The sequence below is a fragment of the Trypanosoma cruzi genome, genomic scaffold, assembly GCF_000209065.1.
Source record: "Trypanosoma cruzi strain CL Brener 1047053516307 genomic scaffold, whole genome shotgun sequence".
NCBI classification, from domain to species: domain Eukaryota; phylum Euglenozoa; class Kinetoplastea; order Trypanosomatida; family Trypanosomatidae; genus Trypanosoma; species Trypanosoma cruzi.
Genome location: NW_001849387.1, coordinates 5247 through 25137, shown reverse-complemented (window position 1 = coordinate 25137; position 19891 = coordinate 5247). Strand labels below are relative to the sequence as shown.

At 50.3% G+C, this 19891-nt stretch overlaps 7 protein-coding genes across 7 annotated transcripts, besides 20 other annotated features; all 7 read left to right on the top strand.

The window, feature by feature from the left end:
- Window positions 1–11069: part of a sequence feature (heterozygous, Esmeraldo-like haplotype) that runs on past the window's edge.
- Window positions 130–159: a microsatellite.
- On the top strand, window positions 192–2507 carry Tc00.1047053507669.80 (protein phosphotase, putative; the record flags this gene model as incomplete). The annotated part of the gene is made up of 1 exon (XM_812012.1): window positions 192–2507. One exon carries the CDS (start codon window positions 192–194, stop codon window positions 2505–2507), a length of 2316 nt encoding a protein of 771 aa, XP_817105.1.
- Window positions 2590–2614: a microsatellite.
- Window positions 3143–3167: a microsatellite.
- Window positions 3252–5255, top strand: Tc00.1047053507669.70 (dynein intermediate chain, putative; the record flags this gene model as incomplete). Its single annotated transcript, XM_812011.1, has 1 exon — window positions 3252–5255. The coding sequence occupies one exon, from the start codon at window positions 3252–3254 to the stop codon at window positions 5253–5255; it is 2004 nt and encodes a 667-aa protein (XP_817104.1).
- Window positions 5756–5799: a microsatellite.
- Window positions 5831–5897: a sequence feature (A-rich).
- Tc00.1047053507669.60 (hypothetical protein, conserved) lies at window positions 6263–7336 on the top strand (the record flags this gene model as incomplete). Its single annotated transcript, XM_812010.1, has 1 exon — window positions 6263–7336. The coding sequence occupies one exon, from the start codon at window positions 6263–6265 to the stop codon at window positions 7334–7336; it is 1074 nt and encodes a 357-aa protein (XP_817103.1).
- Window positions 8507–8530: a microsatellite.
- Window positions 8574–8593: a microsatellite.
- Window positions 8606–8628: a microsatellite.
- Window positions 8861–8895: a microsatellite.
- Tc00.1047053507669.50 (hypothetical protein, conserved) lies at window positions 8918–14020 on the top strand (the record flags this gene model as incomplete). The annotated part of the gene is made up of 1 exon (XM_812009.1): window positions 8918–14020. One exon carries the CDS (start codon window positions 8918–8920, stop codon window positions 14018–14020), a length of 5103 nt encoding a protein of 1700 aa, XP_817102.1.
- Window positions 11070–13764: a sequence feature (haploid, Esmeraldo-like haplotype).
- Window positions 11129–11154: a microsatellite.
- Window positions 13765–14102: a sequence feature (haploid, non-Esmeraldo-like haplotype).
- Window positions 14103–19891: a sequence feature (heterozygous, Esmeraldo-like haplotype).
- Window positions 14367–14389: a microsatellite.
- On the top strand, window positions 14407–15285 carry Tc00.1047053507669.20 (hypothetical protein, conserved; the record flags this gene model as incomplete). The annotated part of the gene is made up of 1 exon (XM_812008.1): window positions 14407–15285. The coding sequence occupies one exon, from the start codon at window positions 14407–14409 to the stop codon at window positions 15283–15285; it is 879 nt and encodes a 292-aa protein (XP_817101.1).
- Window positions 15427–15478: a microsatellite.
- Window positions 15699–15725: a microsatellite.
- On the top strand, window positions 15816–17111 carry Tc00.1047053507669.14 (hypothetical protein, conserved; the record flags this gene model as incomplete). The annotated part of the gene is made up of 1 exon (XM_812030.1): window positions 15816–17111. The coding sequence occupies one exon, from the start codon at window positions 15816–15818 to the stop codon at window positions 17109–17111; it is 1296 nt and encodes a 431-aa protein (XP_817123.1).
- Window positions 17367–17393: a microsatellite.
- Window positions 17460–17490: a microsatellite.
- Tc00.1047053507669.10 (fumarate hydratase, putative) lies at window positions 17560–19227 on the top strand (the record flags this gene model as incomplete). The annotated part of the gene is made up of 1 exon (XM_812007.1): window positions 17560–19227. The coding sequence occupies one exon, from the start codon at window positions 17560–17562 to the stop codon at window positions 19225–19227; it is 1668 nt and encodes a 555-aa protein (XP_817100.1).
- Window positions 19838–19866: a microsatellite.

Sequence of the window (19891 nt, the reverse complement as noted above, 5' to 3'; positions counted from 1 at the left end):
GACCATGGGAGTGTGAATGGCGCAGGCGTGTCATGTGTCGTGGGTGTTGACTCTCAGCAGCAGGCCGCCAGTTGCCAGTGCGGGGGTTTCCTGTTGGACTGGTGGGTGTGTGCCTTGCGTGATGCGCTCTTCTTTTTTTTTTTTTTCTCCTTTTTTTTTGGACGTTATGCCTGAAATCGTTGGGGCAGCACATGTGGGACAACCGATGCGTTGTTGTTGAGAGCGGCCGCGAGCTGCGCATAGGACTTGACGTGTCATGCGACATCGTCGTGCAGCCGCCCCAATCGCGTGCCGCCGGGGCTCACATCGTCGCTTCCCGCCATCCTATCCTGGCTCGTATTTCTTGCACCGCGGAGGAGGAGCTGCTGCTCAGCATCCCCGCCGCTAGCATTGCTGTGTACGTGAACAATATTAAAGTGGGGATGCATAGCCGACCCTTGCGGCTTCCCCCCGGCTCTTTTGTCTCATTCATCAAATGTTGCAAGCAAACGACGTTTCGTTTCTTTACAATCAGCACGTATTCGGTTGCGGTGCCAACGCCGGAGAGCACCTCAAATGTATCGACTCCCGAAGCCTTGGAGAAAAGCCTTCGAAACAAGCCATTACTGCTGCTACCTCTGGCACCAACTGGTGGTGAGGTTGAAGAAATAAATTCTCCGCGATCGCCACGTGTGGTGCAAATTGTGGGGTCTGCCAAAGAAAACAAAGCGGAGTTGTTGATGGCATCATACGAATCACAGCCTTTAGAGGAAACAGAGAAAAGTTCCTGTCAAGGTCTCACGGATCCTGGGAGCTCGGGTTTCACTCACAATATGCCGCCGTACATGGGCAAGGCGGATACTTACCTGCCACCATCACCACATGCCATTGTGCCCTACGTTGTGGAGTTGTTGGGGGAGCGTGCCGCTCTTCACACTATTATGGATCAGAGTAGTCTGAGCGCCTCAGAAATCGGCCAGTCGTCGGATCCAAAAAGCACAAAAACGAAGCTCAGCCATCATGTTTTGGATGATCCCTACATGACATGCCACGGGTACGAGGTGTTAAAAGGAGTTCGTTACATGCGCTTTGAGACGCCGGTGCGTTCAGCGGCGGCAAATGTATTGGAATGCATTGAGGATGCCTACGAACCGGAAGAGGGTATTTTTTTGAAATTCACCGAAAGCAGTAGAAAAATGCTTTTGGAACAATTTTTTCTTCTGGCGGAGCATGCGATCATGACAATGTCATTTTCACCGTTAACGATACGGCGTCGGTCACCCATTTTCTGCTGTGGTGACATTCATGGTAGTTTTGCTGATCTAAAGTTCATTGCTGATAGCGTGGTACCCTTCCGTCACTGGTCTCTCATGACAACACCGGTGCTGTTTCTTGGCGACTACGTGGATCGTGGCTTACACGACGTGGAGGTTGTCTTGTACCTCCTCTCCTGGCAGACTCTTTGCCCGGAGAATGTCATCATTCTTCGTGGCAATCATGAAGATGAGGAGATAAATGGTGACGTTGAAACTTATGGTGATTTGTCCTTCCGCAAAAAGTGCTGGGATTTCTTTGGCAATAAAGATGGCGAGATGTTTTGGAGACGCGTGAATGATGTCTTTGCGACGCTTCCGCTAATGGCGATTGTGGACGACACCATTTTTGCGTGTCATGGGGGTATTCCGCTGCTGCGTTTTAACTTGGACGAGCCTGCGCCTCGCGGGCGAGAGGAGCAGCCGCCCCAAGAAGGGCAGCAGAGGCGTGAGAAGGAAGGGGAGGAAAGGGATAAATGCCCGTCTTCCCCGAGGGAATTCACAGCAGGCAACGATGGCGTTCCACACGAGGATCTTCTAAAGCTTCTTATGGACGGCACCCCGAGTGAGTTGAGTGAACTTCGTTTTCGCTGTCTGATGCCGGTCGATAATGAAGAGGGTCGGACTGCGCAGTTTCGCCGTCTGGTGCGCGAGCTGCTCTGGAACGATCCCGTCTCTTCTTCTGTCACTTGTGACACTCCGTTGCTACGAAGTGGAGAAGGCATTTTTGGTCAGGCATCAGACGAGCATGCTTTTCGCCATGAAACATTTGATGCACACGGGTTCCGCAGTAATATGGGACGAGGTGATGATCGGAACATCATACGCGAGTTTACGGCATTCGCACTTGAGTCCTTTATGCAGCGGTGGGGGTTCACGCTGCTGATCCGTGCGCACCAACAGAAGATGTCTGGTTTGGAGATGGGCTTCTCTGGCCGCATCCTAACGCTTTTCTCTTGCTGTAACTACCTGGAAGACATGAACAGAGCTGGTGCGTGCATCATCCTAAATCAAGAGGTGCGCCCGATCTCGTGGCGCCGCTCTGCTGGACGTCGTGTTGCGGAGGAGAAATTTGAGCCTTTGCAGAGGCGTGCGGGGCCTGCGCTATGGAGCTCCGGCTCACTTCCCGAGAGTTTCTGCAGTATCAAAGAACGCCCCATGAAGAAGCCGGTAGTGCCATCCTACGTGGGGTCGTCGGTCGTGAGTTTTGGGTAGAAGACAGACGCGGGAACATGAGTGAGTGATGAACGCGGCAGAAAGATGAGATGCAAATATGAGAGCATACTACCTGTTGTTGTTTTTTTTTTCTTTCTTTTTTTTTTCATGTATCATTAGTTTTTTTATACATGGGTCTACCCTGAGTACAACAGTAATAATAGCCATAGCAATAAATCGGCGAGGAGGGAGGGATGAACTGGGAAAAATCCTTGCATTGAAGATGAAGTCTGCTTTGAAGAGCGTTTATTTCTCTCTCAGTGCCTTTCGGGAGTCAAACGTACATCCTTTTTTTTGTATTTCTTTTTGGTGCCGCGAGTGCAGAGAAGTGGGGCGTGTGCGGCCCGCTGTGGTGTTGGCGGCGGCGGACTTGTATTATCCGGGCTCACGGTTGTTACGTGTGTGCATGTCTCTCTCTCTTTTAATACTTTTTCCTCGTTGCGTGCCCACTCACGTGTGCACTTCGTTCCGTCGCTCTCGCAGTTTGTGGGGCTCGGCGCTGGTGTCTGTTTGCCAGCACCCGTTCTTCGCTCCCTCATTTCTCTTTTGCCGCGGTGACTGGAGGAAAAAAACATCTTTTTTTTAAGGAGGTTTTTTGCGTGCGATCCTCGCCGCTGAAACACACACACACACGCAGAGAGAGGGAGAGAGAGAGAGAGAAGAAAAAACAGAAGATCAGAAGGAAGAGGAAAAATATTGACGTTACCCGTCAACTGCGCTCGACGCCCACCCGACAGCAGCAGAATGGACGGCAATCAAACCAATGCGCGGCGCGCCAGCCACAACCCCAACGAGTCCCACCCGAACAACAGTCAGACCTCCGCAGGGCCACCTGACGCCACCGGCGGACAGCAACCGGGCGAGGACCGCGACGCGGTGGTGGAGCGCATCCTGAAGGGCACGGACCCCAGCGTCATGTCAACTCCGGTGTACTTCGACTACAAGAAGGATGCACGCGCCTACCGCTTCTTTCCAAGCGTGGGGCAGACGGCGAGACACTTTTCGCAGGATGGCAGTACCGTACGAAAGGATGACCCGGAAGCGGTGCAGCAGGCGGAGGACCGTCAACGCCGCGAGCACGACACAGAACTCGCCGCACGTGCCGAGCTGAACCCGGATTTGGTCGACGAGGGCGTTTCCACAAGCATCCTGAAGAATCAGTTTAACTACAGGGACCGTGGCAACCAGACGATGAACAACTGCTTGAAGGAACAGTGTGTCATGACAGACCCGCCGCCGTCGACGAATTTTAGTGCCATGGCCACCGCGTGGGAAATTTATGATGCCTATGAAGAAGATCGCATTCAGAACGAAAAGGCCGCAGCGGCAAATAAAAAGGCCACCGCGCATCGCACTGGAAAGGATGAAGAGAAAATTACTTTACCCGAGGACACCGGCGGAAGCAAAACGTCAGAAGAGATTTTAAGCTCCTCCGAATACAGGGAGGCGCTTAAAATCATTGAGCGAATGGTCAATCAAAATGATTGTCACGACATCATTGAAGACTTCAAGTATTGGGAAGATGAGAGTGATCTCTACAAGGAGGACGGCAATTTGCTGCCACTGTGGCAATTCTTCACGACAAAAGTGAAGCATCGCGCAGTAACTAGCATTTCTTTAAACAATCGCTACAAAGACCTGTTTGCGGTAGGCTTTGGTAGCTACGACTTTCAGCGACAAGGCAAAGGCTCCATTCACTGTTTTACTCTTAAAAACACCGTACCAACGCTCTCGGGCGTCCAAATTCCCGCCCACCCGGAATTTTCATTTAATCTGGAGAGCGGTGTTATGTGTCTTGCATTTCACCCTGAAGAAACGGCTTTACTTGCCTGTGGTCTACATGATGGATCGGTCTGTGTATTTGACCTCCGCATACTCAGCAAGGACGGTAAGGAGAGCGTGAAACCCATTTGTCAATCTGATGTACGTTCTGGTAAACACATGGACCCCGTTTGGGAGATTCACTGGTGCACTGGCACCATGAATCTTCAGTTCTACTCTATCAGTACGGATGGCCGTATTACCAGCTGGTCATTACACAAGAAGGAGTTGGTTTTCAAAGATGTTATGACACTGACAACAGGTGCATGCGCCTCGGACCCGGAGGCGATCTTACTTAGTCGATTAGGTGGGACATGCTTTGACTTCTCTGTGGCGTATGATGGACTTTTCATTGCGGGCACGCAGGAGGGCTCTGTGATGCTGTGTAGCAAAGGGTACAATGGACAGTGCTTGGTACGTTACGAGGGGCACACCATGCCTGTGTACACATGTCGCTGGAATCCATTCCATCCAGACATCTTTATTACTTGCTCTGCTGACTGGACGGTGAAACTGTGGCTCAAGAATTCCACAAAACCCCTCTTGACTTTTGACGCGGCTGACTCCGTTGGCGACATCGCATGGGCTCCGTACAGTTCCACCGTCTTTGCGGCAGTCACCTCGAACGGCAAGGTGTTTGTGTTTGACCTGAACAAAAACAAGCGTGAGCCTCTCTGCTCCCAGACGGTGGTGAAGAATGCCAAACTCACCCACGTTGCATTTCACAAGGATGAGCCAGTCGTCTTGGTGGGTGACTCGCGTGGATCGGTGCTCATCCTGAAGCTCTCGCCGAACCTGCGCATCCTGTGCAAACCAAAGAAGGGTGAGCCTGACGATCCGAAGAGTCTACGCAAGCTTGAGGTGGAGAAGCTCGACCGGCTGATAGATATTACCCTCAGGGATAGAGTGCTTCTGGGGCAGTTGTGAGTGCACCCAGAGTGAGCAGCAGCGGGCTCTGGAGAGGAAAGAGACGCAGCAAGGAGAAGGAAAGAAAAAAAGAGGGAGAAAAAAAAAACACGGAGAATCTGACAAAATGAAAGAGAGATGAATAGCCATGAATGTCTCATTTTTGGTTTTATGTAAGATTTTGGTTGATTGGGATGTGATGCGCTGGTGGGTGGGGTTGTCTCAAGACGAATAGAAGCAACAGACGGGAAGGAAAGTTTGAACGAGGAGGCGGGGATTAGTTTGCAAGTTGTCACCTCTCACCACCGCCCGGTGTCTTCACAGCCATGGATGTATATATACATAAGATATACATATGTCTATCTGCATGCCTGTCCATCAGCTGCCTTTGATACGCGTTGGCTTCGTACCACTGGTTTGTCTGTGTACTTATGCGCTGAAGGGCCACTCCACTTTCTTCGTTATACGTTAACGACGATGGCGTGTCTCTTACATTCAGTTGACTTTTTTGTTTTGTCTTTTGCGTGTTTGTGTGTGTGTGTGTGTGTCTCTTTTTGTGTGTGTGCATTTTGTTGTGTCGGATGCGTTACAAGTAATTCTGTCTTTTTTTTTCTTTTTTTTTTTGTTTGTGTCTCCTTTTTTGTGTGTTTGTGTGTGTGTCTTGGGGTTTTTCTCTCCTATCGCCCTCGACGGTACAGTGCGCATTGACTCGGGTGACGCCGGCGGCAGCGAGACGGAGGCGGGGGAGCACGAGGTGCGCGGGGAAGCCGAGCGGGTCGACAAAAACGGAGGCGAAGGAGCAAACGAACAAAAGACAAGGCGGGAGCAAATTCCACGGCACACCGTCTCACCCGCACTTCCTCACGAACCCCGCGTTGTTTGTACCGAGAAAGAGCGAAGGGCACCCGGCCGGACTCCACGCAGAAGAGGCCTGTTGCCCCTCCAGAAGGAAGGAACGCAGCCGCGGCAATAAGGCATAACGTTTCTTCCCCACTGACGCACAAGGAGTAGTTGGCGGGTTGGCAAACATGTCTGACTATTCCCCAATAGAGGGACGGCTCATGGACACACTCCACCGCCGCCAAAACACGAGCATGATCAAGTCATATTGGTACAGTCAACTCCGCTCATCGGGAGCGCTATTAGATGCAAAAGCAGTCTCATCCCCCAAAGACCGAGCGGCGACCGCGTCCAGTCAATATACCCCGTCCACTGGAAACAGTAGCGGGTTGACGGAGTCGTCGACGCGTGGCCCCAACACGATGACTTTGTCCCGCTCAGCCTCGTTCCGCAGTCCCTCTTCTCCCAGCACTCGCCGCCGCCGTCTGCATGCTGCAGCCCTCTCCGCAGAACTTCATTGTGCACTTGATCTCCGTGAACGGTTTGGCACTTTGGCAAAACCGCTTTTTCAAAGTTTTTTGCTTCCACAATTTGAGGCGCACGAGACATGTCCGACGCTGACGGTTGTTCTAGATCTTGACGAGACGCTCGTTAGTAACCGTAATGGAGCCCTGTCGGCTGCCATTCTACGCCCGTACTGCCTGCATTTCCTCAATGCCCTTCGCCACATGAAAGGGTTGGAGGTCGTCTTGTGGACAGCGTCAAAGAAGGAAACGGCGTTGCCGGTGGTGGAGCAATTGAATGAAAGGGGAACCGTTTTTGATGAAGTGATATACCGTAATGATATGTGGTTCACGGAGCCGCTTCATACCAAAGATCTACGTCTGTTGGGACGAGACATGGACCGTCTACTTATCGTTGATAATGCAGCAAACTGCTGCAAGCTCAATCCACGAAACAGTCTTCTTGCGGATGACTTTTATGGATCCCGTAGCGAGGAGGACGCGACACTAGTCAATGTGTACTACATCATTGAACGACTTCTTAAAGGGTGTCAGGAGGACATACCGGTGAAGGACGCGTTGTATAGGCTAGCGACAGATGGCCAATTGTGCAGTCCTTTAGTGTTGACACTGCCTGAGGCGTGGAAAACTCTGCCACTGCGCGATATTGCACCGCTTAAGATCCCTCCACATGGTCGTTTTACGCGTGTCCATCGGGAACCTTTAGACAAATCCATTATGCGCCACTGGACAATATAGTACGTACTTGTATGTATTTGTCTGTGGAAATTACCCGCAAGCCTTTCTTGCATAGAAAGGGAGAGAAAAGGTACGGTGATGGACAGTGGAGTGAGATACTTTCATGCACGGCGTCGTACACAGACGTATACATGTGCATGGGTGTACGCATAGATTTTGAGAGCGAAGAGGAGGAAGACCGTTTTTGTTGGCATATTCATAGAGGAGTTGCCTGTGAGTGTGCACATGAGGGAGTGGGGGAGGGGAATCATAGATTGATAGAAAATGACTGAGAGGGCATGGAGGTAAGAAAAAAAGAAGAGAAAAAAAAAAATGCCGCAAGAGTGGATGTGTTTCGCTCTACCTCACAGCCCCTCCCAGGCCTCTGCACACGCACACACAGTTTCCGGCTCACTGTGGATATAATTCTTTTGAAAGAAAATGAAACAGAAGAATTGAAATAAATTGTTTTAGAAATCCCAAGGTGGAGGGGAGGGGGAGATGAGAACCCCGTAGAAAGTAAGGGTTAGAGAGAAGCACGTGTGTGATGATGTAAACACATTTTAACATATAAACATATAAACATGTGGGTGTGTACTCAGTAGGAACTTAACAACAGAGAGAAAGAGAGAGGGAGGAGGAGGGAAACGGGACGTTGGTGGCAATGTCATGGCGACGCGTGCAGGTCCACCCGGTCTATCCACTTAAAGTCGTGGAAAAACGCACGAGAATCATTCGTCTAATGCCCTGGTTTGAATTTTTAGATGATGGGCTCAAATGTATGTGGTGGCGGGGGAGGCGGTGAGCCTTTCCTCTCACTCTCTCTCTTTCCTCTCTTTTTTTTTTTTTTTTTCGCACACCTACACAATGCACATACCAAGACTATCTTTATCACCCACCTCTTTATTATTATTATTATTCGTGCCTATCTCGTTGACCACTTCACAGTTATGCGTGCACAGAAGGGCAAAATGACAGAAGGAGCGTGTGAGATGTATTTACTCCTTATCTCCGTGTGTTTTCCTTCTTCCATTTACTACAGCAAATGATGCGTTTTTGCGTTCATTTGTTTTCTCTTTTTCTTTTTTTTCTTTTTACTGCTGCGTCACTTATTTCTGTGTTTATTTATTGATTGATTGAACACCATTATTCTTTGATTACTTTTATTTAATGATTGTGTTGAGACCGTCTTTGTTGTTGTTGTTGTTGTTGTTGGCTCCACTGTGCATGGCGCCACGGCAGGAGGAAGAGACACGTACCCTCCCTCCCTCCCTCCCTTTCCCTGCACCTACACACACACACACACACACACAGAGGGAGAGAGAGGGACACAGTTAATGTGCGTACGTCTCCATTTCTCCTTTTCTCCGTGTGTGTGTGTTTTTGATTGTATCGAAGTTATCCTTCTTTTTTGCCCCATCGACAGAACTTCGAGGTGAGAGAAGAAGTCGTGGTCACCAGTTGAAGAGAAAAAAAAAAAAAAAGATTTTAAGGGAGGAAGATATTTAAAAGCCGAGAGAGGGAGAGGGGAGGAGACAAGGAAACTATATATATACACATACATATATATATATATATATTATTAACAAATAGCGAGCATAAATGCCACCACGACCAGCCAAGGGACGTGCCGCGCAGTCGTTTGTGACGGCTCGTGGTACACCGGATAGTCTTCAGAGTTTTTTGGGTGGTATGTCAATACCCGCCCAGGGTGCGGCAGAAGATGCGTCTATGGTAGAAGTGAATCTGAAGCTCCTGCATAAAACCAACGAAATAACTTTGCTCAAAGCTCTTTCAGAATTGAATCGTTTATTGACTCTTGTAATGGAGGAAGAAATTATTTCATACATTCCAAACATCATTGAATCTGTCATACGCCACGCTGAGCATGCGAATGCATCTGTTCGTGCTGGCGTTTTTGGTCTTTTGCTTAATATAGCTCAACGGGGGAAGACCCTGCGAAAAGAACTGGTTCGAGGGTTGCCATCGCTTGCCGTTGTTTGGTTATTGCGTATGAATGATATGGAGACCTCCGTGCGGAAGGAATCCCGTGAGGCATTCAACGCAGTCGTCACTCCTGAGATGTTACATGGGATTGCCGATAACATTGTGGAGGGCCTCATTGAAACGTTTCAAACTGTGATTGAACAGAGTAGAGGGAAGCCGCTCCAAGACGATAATTTGGACCGACGATCCAACACACTGTATTCGTCTGTATGTACTATGGGATACATGATGCGGCAACCCGTGCTAGCGCGCGAGAAAATCATTTCGTTTGTGGAAGCACAGTCACTACAACCCATTTTGCCTGTGCGAGAAGGCAATGTGAAGACCAATCTTGCGATGAGGACACCCGTTGTGCGTTCAGCGTCGCTCTTATTGTTGCGTGATATCTTAGAGGCAAAACTCATGACACCAAAACTTTACCGCTGCGTTTCTATTGCTCTTCACAACGCCATATTTGATGATGCGGTTGTGGTAATTCGGCGAGCCTGGGAGCTTTTGCTTTTGTGGTGTAGCGAGGCATCTGGAACTGCTATTGACTACTTTGAAGATGATTTTCTGCGGGATGTTATTTGGAGCTGCACAGAGTGTCGAGACCCGGAGGCGATGGAAGTCATTTACCCCTCTCTCGTTCCGTTGCTGGTGCCCCTCACGCGTGACCCACGCTGCGCGGACGTGGCTGCTGAGTTTGGTGAGGCGCTTGTGCAAAAACTAGAGTCTCTTGGCGACGCAAGTTCGCAGGAGTGGCGATTGGTGTTATCTGCTCTTTTGCAGGTGTGGGAGCTTCTGTGCGTTCGCGCTGCGGCGCGAGGCGAAGGGCATGAGCACGACGGCGTCAAGCTGTTTCACCGCATCCTCACCACACTGACTGCGTTGATGCGAACAGCGCCCGAGGGAGCCCGCCGCTTAGATGCCACCGTGTCGATTGTTGCGTCAAGTATGCGACGGGCTGCTCGCCACGAGGGTCTTTTTTGTGAGTGTCTTAATGTATTGTGTGGTCACCCTAACGCATTCCGTCAAGTTCTTCCGAATGACGCGAACGACGAACTCCAGAGAAGGTTTGAGCTGCTTCAGGCGGGGATTGTGGGCGTTGTTGCTGCCCTTCCCGGGGCCTCGCAGATGGCGGAACTGCTAATCACAAAGTACCTGCACAACAGACTCTGGGAGCCATTATCAGTCTTGTTGCATGCGTGTGCGAACCCAAACGGTAGTGGCACTGACCGCCAGGCACCGTTTATCCCGACAAGGGCGGTGCGGTTGCAGGTTGCTAAAGGCCTGGTGGACGCCATCCGAATGGACGCCAGCATGCGGAAGGAAGGAGAATTAGCGGAAGAAGAAAAAGATGGGGGAGAAGCGAATTTGAACTTTTTCAGGAAGCTACTTTCGGTTGTCTTGATGTGGAACGACTCTGAGATACGTGAGCAACTACAGGCGCTTGTTGCTGTCACTTCTGGTGAAATGAAGTGGGTAAAGGACGCCATCCTTCTGAGTGACATGCGGGACCCTGAGCGACTTTTGGGCCTCATCTTGTGGTCATGTAGGGAGGCAGACTTCTGTACTCTGGAGCGTTGCGTTGATGCCCTTGGAGAGGTGCGAACGACGCTGTCAAAAACTGAGAAGGAGCAACTGCGTGAGGCGGTGCGGCAGTCGTTGGATGCCGTTCTGCGACTTGTCTCCGATGAGGAGGGAGCGACGGCAGGAAAGGCGAAGGTGGGATCGCAGGCCGACTCAGAGACAACACGCAGAGGGAGTGATAACAACGAAGACGACGATTCCTCGAGTGATGGTGCCGATGCCGACACGATTGACGAGGAGGATGAAGAGGAGGAGGAGGACGTGGTGAATAAGGCCGGAGAGGTCCTGCAACGACTTTTGATGTGGACTGATCTTTTTAGAAAAGGCAGCCGTTTGCCTGAACTGTTGGATTTCACTGGTAACGACTTAAATTTGCCGACGCTTTTTCGCATTGTGGCCACTGTTGCACCGAGACTACACGCCGAGCAGTACATGTCCATCAAAGCACTTCGTGTGGCTCTGCAGAATGACAAGGATCCCCTGTTGCGGGCGATGGCAAGGAAGAAGCACTCTCTCGGTGTGAAGCAGTTTAACACCCTGGTGGAGAAAGTGGAAGGGCTGCTGGAATCGTATGAGGTGAGTGTGGAGCAGCTGGACACGGCATCCCTTGAGTTGTTTGATGATGTTGGGCGGGTGCCGTCGTGTGGCCTCGCAGCCTGTGGACAACTCTCCCGATTGGTGCCATTTGCGTCCAGTAATCTTCTGCAAGGGATTGCTTGCAGCACGGAACTGTGGGCGGAGCATCAGGTGCTCTTGCGGGAGAACAGCGTATCCACTGCGGATATACCTTTTGCCATGCTAGATCGATACTGCTCGCTTGATGCTATGGATCTGTCGCTGTTGCGATGTGTGCGGACGGCACAGCTTGTGCACTTGCTCGCCCTCTCTGTTCCCATAAAAACGTGCGATACCGTTGCCGTGATTTTGCCGCTAATTCGTGCAGCGCGTGTACAGGAAGCCTTGTCAGAACCGATACGAAAGTTGCTCATGAGGAAGTTACTTCCACGTGCGCTCTTACGACTTCAATCGCGGGATGAAATTATGGCAATTTTGGCGGCGGACACGGAACCCCATCTTCTTCTTTGCACGCTTGCGGCGGTTATTCGCGACGCTGCGATGTGCGTTGGTGATGAAATCTTGGATAGTGCACGATGCATAGCCAGCGTTGCGACGGAGTGGATTGTCAGCTCTCTTCTCCTAAAGGAGGGTACGGCGCCTCTACATGAGAAGGCCATCTCAGCGTACCGCGCCTTTTTTGCCTCACTTGATGAAGCCGCCGATGTTATTGATGACTCTATTCTTTCATCCATTGCCAAAAAACAAACGTCTGCTGTGCAAGAGGCGATGTGTATGCTACCTACGCTGCAAATACCCACCGCACTGTTGACCATGACTATACATCGGCACCTCAGTATTGCTCCGGTTGTCGTTGCTAGTACGGTGCAACAAGTTATCACCTATTCTCAGGGACTTCGCCCGCTTGACGGGTTGGAGTTCCTTGTAGAACTTTCTTCCAGCCGTATCATCGACACGGCAGCATACAATGAGCTTGTGCACACAATGACTTATTTTCTGGCCCGCTGCTGTAGGCTGCGCCACATGCCGCCCAACGGCCGATTGCTGTCTCAGGCACCAAACGAACCTTCCATGAATTTGAAAGATCTCCGATGTGTTGTCGTGGCCGCCGTGTCAGCCCGCCGCGGTGGGATTTTACACGGGCGCCTTGATGATGTACTGCGAAGCTCCATCAACCTCATTCTCTTCGACGTCGTAACCGAGTGTGTTCTGTCGCTTCGCCAAACAAAGGAGGAGGACGTGCCCCTCGTGACTAAACTGATAGCATTTACGTCAAAAAGTCTTGCTGATTTGGTCACATCAGATGTTGCCGTCTTGCGTTCCTCCGAGGTGACCGTGACAAAAGTAGCGAGTGTGATGAACTTTGCTTACCAGTGGCTCTGTGCCACCCCTATTGCGAAGTTAGAGTCTATTGGGATGGATGCCGTCGCAAGCGCCATTTCTGCGGTGTCGCTCTTGTCCGTTTTGACACTTATGCGTTCTGGCGTGGTGTTGCTGCCCATCATGCGTCAAATCACCTCAAAGCGCCTGCTGCGGAACCTCCGTCATGAGTTTAGCACCGTATCACCAGCAAAACTGAAGCTGTTTACGCGCCACACGAAAATCATTATGAAGACAAACAAACAGAAGCTAGCACTGTTTCCACATTTGCTCGCCTGGTGTGTCACGCTGAGTGGAACGACCAAAGAGGACTTTACGAAGGAGCGGCGCGAGGAAGTGTTCCATTTGCTCGATCTTATTTGCTCACTGCTTCTTACCCCAGCCGTGCCTGGCAACAGGCGTCTTGAAGGCACGTATCTCTGTAGCACGCCCAAGGCGGGTGGCGAACACCTTGGATTTGAAACCGTTGCCTTAACGCGTCCAAACTCTGCGGAGCCGATGAAGGAACTGGCAAAGGGCGCCGCTGCTGTTTTTGCTTTACTGCTGCAGAGCAGCATGTTGTCTGTTGTCAAGAGCTGGTTGGAGACGATTGAACGGAAACTGCAGGATCTCTTTTACGCCGTTGTGGAGAGACACATCTCGCCCCTTCTCATACAAGAGAGTTTGCTCACTGTGCTTGGCCGGAGTCCATCCGGGAAATCAACATTCGACGTGAATGAAAATTACAACATAGCGGTAAGCATACCCAAGAAACTCATCACACTGAAGTACACCATGGAAGAAGCAAGTGTCATGGTAAAGATTGAAATTCCCTCCGCCTTTCCATTGAAGCCACCTGCGGTTACCTTTGAAAGTGGTAAAGGCTGCGGAGTCTCAACAGATAAGTGGCGCTCATGGATGCTAAAAATGACGGTTCTGCTCTTTGGAGGTTCTGCCAATGTGTGGGAGTGTGTGACACTTTTTGGTAGAAACATGGACGCTCACTTCTCTGGTCAGGAACCGTGTCCCATCTGTTTTGCGGTGGTGTCGGCTGTGGATAATCGCCTGCCCGATATGCGTTGTGCCGTGTGCCGAAACGCCGCTCTTCATTCCTACTGCCTATATTCATGGTGGGCAAACAGTGGCCAGACAGTATGTCCGCTATGCCGCTCGCCGTGGGTCTCGAGCTGAGAGTCGCTGGTGGGAAATTTTTGCTCTTTTCCGTGCTAAGGTGACACTGTTGTTTATGTATGCCGTGTTTAATATAAATGATTTTCTTTTTGCCTCGCTCATCGTGGTTGCGTGCGGGTGTTTTTCCCTTTTATTGGTCTCACACGGTCGTATTGAAAAGTGACAAAGACTAAACGATGCTCGTTTGCGGCGTCTTCTACATTAATTTTTGTTTTTTTTTGCTACGTTTTCGGTGGCCACTGTTCATTTCTCAGAGGCCGCACTATTACTGCTGGATGCTATTGTTTCCTGATGCCTTTTTTTCCCCCTTCACTTTGCCCCTGGTGAAAGAAAAAGGAGACAAAGCGTGTGTGTGTGTGTGTGTGTGTGCCGTTTGCATTGCGTGGATGGAACCAGTGATACACCCACTGCCGCACGACGAGTCTTCATTCGCCTCGAGGCGTGCTGCCTTTGAACGCACGCGCCGGTTGCATGCCGGCACGCTTAACATATTTGCTGAGGAAGACCCCACGACTGCAACAACGGTCACCCCGCATGTGGCACGCCGCTCGCACCACAACGACGAGTCGCACGAAACGCGGGAGTTCTTGTGGGCGCGCTTGCGGCGCGTCACGCCGCCGAGGCACCCGGAAACGCCGCGGGGTATTCATCACGTGGAAAATGCTGCAGGAAAGCAGCAGAACATTCAGGTTGTAGGTATCACTGACGCGTACAAGAACCCGAAGAACATGCCGCCACCACGCAGTGGCTTACGCTGCGTGGCGCGAAGCAACTCGTCGTCAGTGCGGGACATTATTTCACGTCCGGAAAGTGTTGAAAATAAGAGAGGCAACAGTCGGCCACCGTCACGCGTCGTCAGTTACAGTCAGCAGGAGCGCTTCTGCCAGGCAGTGCGTGATCATGTGCAGCACCGACGGGGCGGCGTAACGGCGTTCTATGTCGGCCTTGCACGTGGTCTTGTGGGTCGCGTTGCGGCGGAGGCTCCGTTGGGGACGCCGCGTCATTGGCATTTGGAGGATTTGCCCCCGACGCACACATTGACTCTTGGCAGTTGCAGGGATCAACTGCAGTCACTGACGGGGATTTCCATCTCTCTAGGAGACCTGGCGGAGATGTTATGGAACCCGAAGGAAAACATTGCCCCATCTGTCGACGACGAACCCAGCGAGGAGCAGCTCCGTCACATGAAAGTCACGTACCGTGACTTCTCTGCGGCCTTTGGTGATAATGCCGAAAACAACAAACTTGCTGCTTTCAAGATATAGGGAAAATAGGGAGGGAAAATGCACATTATATATATATATATAATGTGGTAGTAACATAGAGGGGGTGTTGTGAAATCGTAATGAGGGTGATGCAAATGGAAGTGCAGAGTCTTTCTTAGAAGTGATTCCGGTTATTATTAATTTATTTTATTATTTATTTATTTTTTATTTTTTTTTTTTTTTTTTTTTTTTTGTGCCATGATCATCATTTAAATTGTTTTGGTTTTGTTACAGACTTTATTCCATAGAAGGTTTGTATTCATACATCTATGTGCGCACATCTACATGAGAGAAGGAGACGAGACAAATAACGTGTGCGTGAGTGTGTGTTTGTTTGTTTTAATGTGTACATCTCTGAGATGTGTAAATATTTCTTTAGGAGTATGAGTGGGCCTCACTGTATGGCATTTGTTTTTTTTTTTGTTTTGTTTTGTTTTGTTATATATATATATATTTGCTTATTTTTGCTTGCGTGGGTGCTCACTGCCCTGAGAGTAAAAGAAAAGTGGTTTGCTGCTCCCGCCCTCGAAATGGAGGCATGCAATGTGGCATTGCAGCGGTGCGTAAGGAATATAGTCAATGAGGGCGGGTATGGGAAGGACATGTCAACTGCGTCTCTGCTAGAGGAGCCTCGAGAAAACGAGAAGGCCTTGACTGGCATGGCACTACTCAACGGCACCCTCAACGAGAAGCAGATTACACAGGCGGAGACACTCTGCATGATGGGCGACAAGTTTGATGACGATGTGGCGGACTATGTTGCGTCCACGGTATTCCCCAAGGCCGGCAGGCTGCGTGTGGTGGAAGTTGCTTCCACAAAAATTAGTCCCCTTGGTGTCATGACTCTTTTGCGCTCTCTGTACCAAAGTCCCAACGACGTCCTGGAGCAGTTGTTGTTTTGTGACACGCGCCTTCACAGCGATGAGTGCGCTGTCATTTACAACCTGATGGTGAAACACACCTCCCACCTGCAGCGGCTGGAATTGCAGCGCTGCCATATGGACGATACCGCAGCGCAGGCGGTGGCGGAGGGCATCGCTCAGGCGAAGGCGTTGGTCGAAGTGAGAATCGCGGACAGCGACATCATTCCGGCATTTGCGATTCCGCTTGAGGACTCGCAGTGGCTTCTTTTCCCCTCTTCACTCAAAGTGCTTGACGTTAGCGGCAATCGCATCGAATCCGTTCATCACCGCGGTCTCGCCATTGCTCTGAGACGCTGCATCGCCTCGCTGGAGGAAATTTACATGTCAAGATGTTGCGTGACCGAGTCTTTTCTAACGACACTTTTAAAAGCGGGACTCCACTCCTCGCATTGTCTTCGTGTCCTAAATGTTTCTTCTGGTCGTTTGTTACACACCGCTGGTAAAGTATTGAGTAGTTTTCTCACCGAATGTCCAAATTTGGAGAGACTGTACGTACAGGACAACCTTATTGAGGCGGATGGTGCTGCACGCATGGCCATTGGTATCCCATGTGCCAAGAAATTGAAAGTGTTGGGGCTTGGGAGTTGTCATTTAAACGGTGAGGGTGCAAGAGTTATTGCAGAAGCGGTAAGGCAAACTCCATCAGTACGTGAACTTGACCTTTCCAATAATTCATTGTCAGATGCGGATGTATTTCAAATTTGTGCATGCGATGATGGCAGCAGTTTGCAGTTGAGTTTTCTTGATTTGTCGAGTAATCCCCTGACGGATCGATGTAGGCCATTTATTCAAGCACTTTTAAGGAGTAAGAAAAATGGGACGTGTACTGTGCTGGTTCGCGATACAAATGTAGCAGCCGACTTTTCTTATCTGCAGTGCGGCGATTTATCGGGTTTGTCGTGATGGCAAAATGAATAGGTTTGTGTGCATTTTATTATTTGGGGAGGGTGGATGACTATTCCACATTTGTTTTGCTTGTAGAAGAATGCTGTGACTTCTCTTGTCACGATGGTGCTGATGTTGAATGATGATGATGTATGGAGGTTTGGCGAAATATGAGTGAGTGCGATGAATGTGTAAAGTGAAACGTGGGCGACTGAAGTCTTTCCCTGTTGGCATTCTTTTTGGATGCCGCGTGGAGCCAAAGTTGTTGATGCTTGGTGGTATTGGTGGTGGTGGTGGTGGGAGAGTTCAGGGTACAGACCTGCGCCTGGATGTATAATTGTGTCCTTTGCCCCCACTCTTTTTTTAATTTATTTATTTATTTATTTTTTATTTTTTTCACTGCGCAATCCTGCAGAGAGCATTGTTGTCTAGATTTCTTTGACGCACACATCACTCGAGGCTTCCAATGCTGCGCCGTTCTGCGGCAGCCCTTGGCAAGAAGGCCCCGGTGCCATTCAAGTACGTCCCGCTTATTCCGCACGTCTCCCACGACGACACGCCGCTTCGTCTCTTGACGAAGGACTACGTTTCTGTTGTGAGGCCGGGCTGTGGCGTGCCGGAGATCCTGCAGGTCGATGTGGAGGGACTGACGAGGCTCGCCTCGGAGGCTTTTGGCGATGTGCAGCATCTTCTTCGCCCATCCCACCTCGCGAGTCTGCGGAAGATTTTCGACGACCCGGAGGCGAGCGACAACGATCGTTTCGTCGCGCTACAGCTTCTAAAGAATGCCAACATTGCGGCAGCTCGCGTCCTTCCCGGGTGCCAGGACACAGGCACGGCGATTGTTGCCGGCTACAAGGGCGAACAGGTGTTCACAAACGGCGATGAATGCGAGGCGTTGAGTCGTGGCGTCTACAAGATTTACACCACAACAAATCTACGTTACAGTCAAAATGTTCCTCTCACCATGTTTGATGAAAAAAACACGGGCTCCAATCTGCCGGCACAGATTGACTTGTATGCGACGAAGGGACAAGAGTACAACTTCATGTTTGTGGCAAAAGGAGGCGGCTCGGCGAACAAGGCGTATCTTTTCCAGGAGACGAAGTCGGTTCTTAACCCAAAGTCCCTCCGTAAGTTTTTAGAGGAAAAAATTGGCGCTATTGGTACCGCGGCCTGCCCACCATACCATATGGCTGTCGTCGTGGGTGGCACAAGCGCCGAAATGACACTCAAGACAGTGAAGTACGCATCTTGCAAATACTACGACAATCTACCCACAAAACCGGATGAGTCCAAGGGCTACGCCTACCGCGACACTGAAATGGAGAATGTCGTTATGGACATCTGCTACAACATGGGCATGGGGGCCCAGTTTGGGGGGAAGTACTTTGCCCATGATGCCCGCGTCATTCGCCTGCCCCGTCACGGCGCCAGTTGTCCGATAGGCATCGGTGTAAGCTGCAGCGCCGATCGTCAGGCACTTGCAAAAATAAACAAGGACGGTATTTGGCTTGAGCAGCTCGAAACAGATCCCGCAAAATACCTCCCAGAGATCACCGAAGACCAGCTCCTTAAGACACCACCCGTGAATATTGACCTAAGTATGCCTATGGAGAAGATTCGCGCTGAACTTTCAAAGTATCCTGTCAAGACACGACTAAGTTTGAGTGGCACCATCATTGTTGCCCGAGACATGGCCCATGCACGGATGCGGGAAATGCTTGAGGCGGGAAAGCCGTTACCAGAATACATTAAGAACCACCCCGTGTACTACGCAGGGCCGGCAAAATGTCCTGAAGGCATGCCTTCTGGTTCCTTTGGTCCAACGACAGCGGGACGCATGGACCCATTTGTGGATCTCTTTCAGGCAAACGGCGGTTCCTTTGTTATGCTCGCAAAAGGAAACCGCAGTCGAGCAGTAACGCAGGCATGTAAGAAACACGGAGGATTCTATCTTGGCAGTATCGGTGGCCCTGCCGCACTGCTTGCAAAAGACTCCATTCGCAAGGTAGAGGTGCTTGATATGGCGGAGTTGGGAATGGAGGCGGTGTGGAAGATTGAAGTGGAGAATTTTCCCGCCTTCATTGTTTTGGACGACAAGGGAAATGACTTCTTCCAACAGCTCAAATGAGTCCAATGCAGACGGCAATTCCGGTTTAAATTGAAGGAGACAACAAAAGAAAGCGAACGAAGGGATGGAAGGAAAGCTGACATAACAACAAACAAACAAAAAACGAAGGGAGATGTAGTTAGCGGCTGGATGTGGGTTGAAGAAGGAGCGGTTGCTGTTCTTGTAGGGCAGCCGTGAGAAACAAGAGGAGGAAGGAGGGGGGGATGCTTCACTCCAAGAAGTAAAGAACTGGAAGAAAGCCAGCGGAACATACAAGGTGTGCGTCAGGCAAAAAAAAAAAAAAAAAGTGACAATCTCTGCGTTTTTGAAGATGCATTGACACTTCTCCTGATTCAAATTTGGCGGCACGGCAGCGTCACCGTTGCAAAAGCGATGCAAACAATTAGTCAGGGACCGTGACGCCATTCCAGTGTTAAATTTGTGGCAAATCAAGCAAAACGGAACTAACCTCGTTAGAGGAGTGTGTGCAGTATGTACAGTTGTGGGCGGGCAAAAGGTATTTTTTTTTTTTTGACTTATCTCTTTTAACCGTGGAGGGAGCATACGGCACAATGTTGTGGCATTTACTTTGATACCAATGATTTTGGCGTGACTCACGTGCTTTGTTTCGTTTTTTTTTTTTTTTTTTTTTTTTTTTTTGCCAATTGGGTTGTTTTTCTCCCTC